The sequence below is a fragment of the Branchiostoma belcheri genome, unplaced genomic scaffold, assembly GCF_001625305.1.
Source record: "Branchiostoma belcheri isolate BF01 breed outbred unplaced genomic scaffold, Haploidv18h27 scaffold22, whole genome shotgun sequence".
NCBI classification, from domain to species: domain Eukaryota; kingdom Metazoa; phylum Chordata; class Leptocardii; order Amphioxiformes; family Branchiostomatidae; genus Branchiostoma; species Branchiostoma belcheri.
Window position 1 is genome coordinate 2584660 of NW_017803713.1, and position 789 is coordinate 2585448.

At 43.3% G+C, this 789-nt stretch overlaps 1 protein-coding gene across 1 annotated transcript in view; it reads left to right on the forward strand.

The window, feature by feature from the left end:
• LOC109470228 (lysosomal-trafficking regulator-like) overlaps positions 1 to 789 on the forward strand; it is a 54961-nt gene that overhangs the window by 34667 nt on the left and 19505 nt on the right. The window contains exon 19 of the mRNA XM_019769073.1: positions 284 to 425. Within this exon, the coding sequence (XP_019624632.1) occupies positions 284 to 425 (142 nt within the window). The remainder of the gene's footprint in view (positions 1 to 283; positions 426 to 789) is intronic.

The window sequence follows — 789 nt, forward strand, 5'->3', positions numbered from 1 at the left end:
TACCATAATTGCAGGTAAATACTCTAAATTGCTTTGTCCCTTTGGCAATATGCATGAATGTATGCTTGCATGGTGCTGGATCTTGATTCATCACTCTTATACAAGGGGAAGAAAAATACATTTATTTCATGCATAATTTTGTTCTGATATTTTTATCTTTATTAGTTTGTTGTTCAGAATCTAGTTTTTCACCTGAAATAGGCATTAATATCAAATTGACTCGCACAAAAGAGTTTGTTAACACATAACTGGACCCAGGTAACCCCTGCTGTGTTTTCCTCAGGATCTGTGTGGACCCAGATGATGGTAAGCAGCCTGGCACACTAACAGAGACCACCTGCCCCGGCATGCTGGTGTGTGGACAGTGGCAGCATCTCTGCCTGTCCTACTGTGAGACCATGGATGCAAAGAATGTCTTTGGCACTGTAAGCCTGTCCTTATTACCTTCGCCAAGAAGGTTATGTTTTCAGAGGCGTTCGTGTATGTGTGTGTGTGTGTGTGTGTCTGTCTGTCTGTCTGTCAACACGATAACTTGAGAAGGCCTTGATGGATTGTCTTGATACTTGGTAGGTGGGTAGGTCTTGATGAGACCTCAAAGTGATTAGATTTTGGACCCCCTAGCGGCTTGTTATGGTACTGCAGCTGAACTTCCGGTTTTGATATCTCATGATCTAGACATGTTATGGTGATGAAATTTGGATGGTAGGTAGCTCTTGTGCTGGGGAAGAAGTGACGTGAGTTTGGGCCCCCTAGTGGCTTGCTCTGGAACTGCAGGGATATATTCTTGAA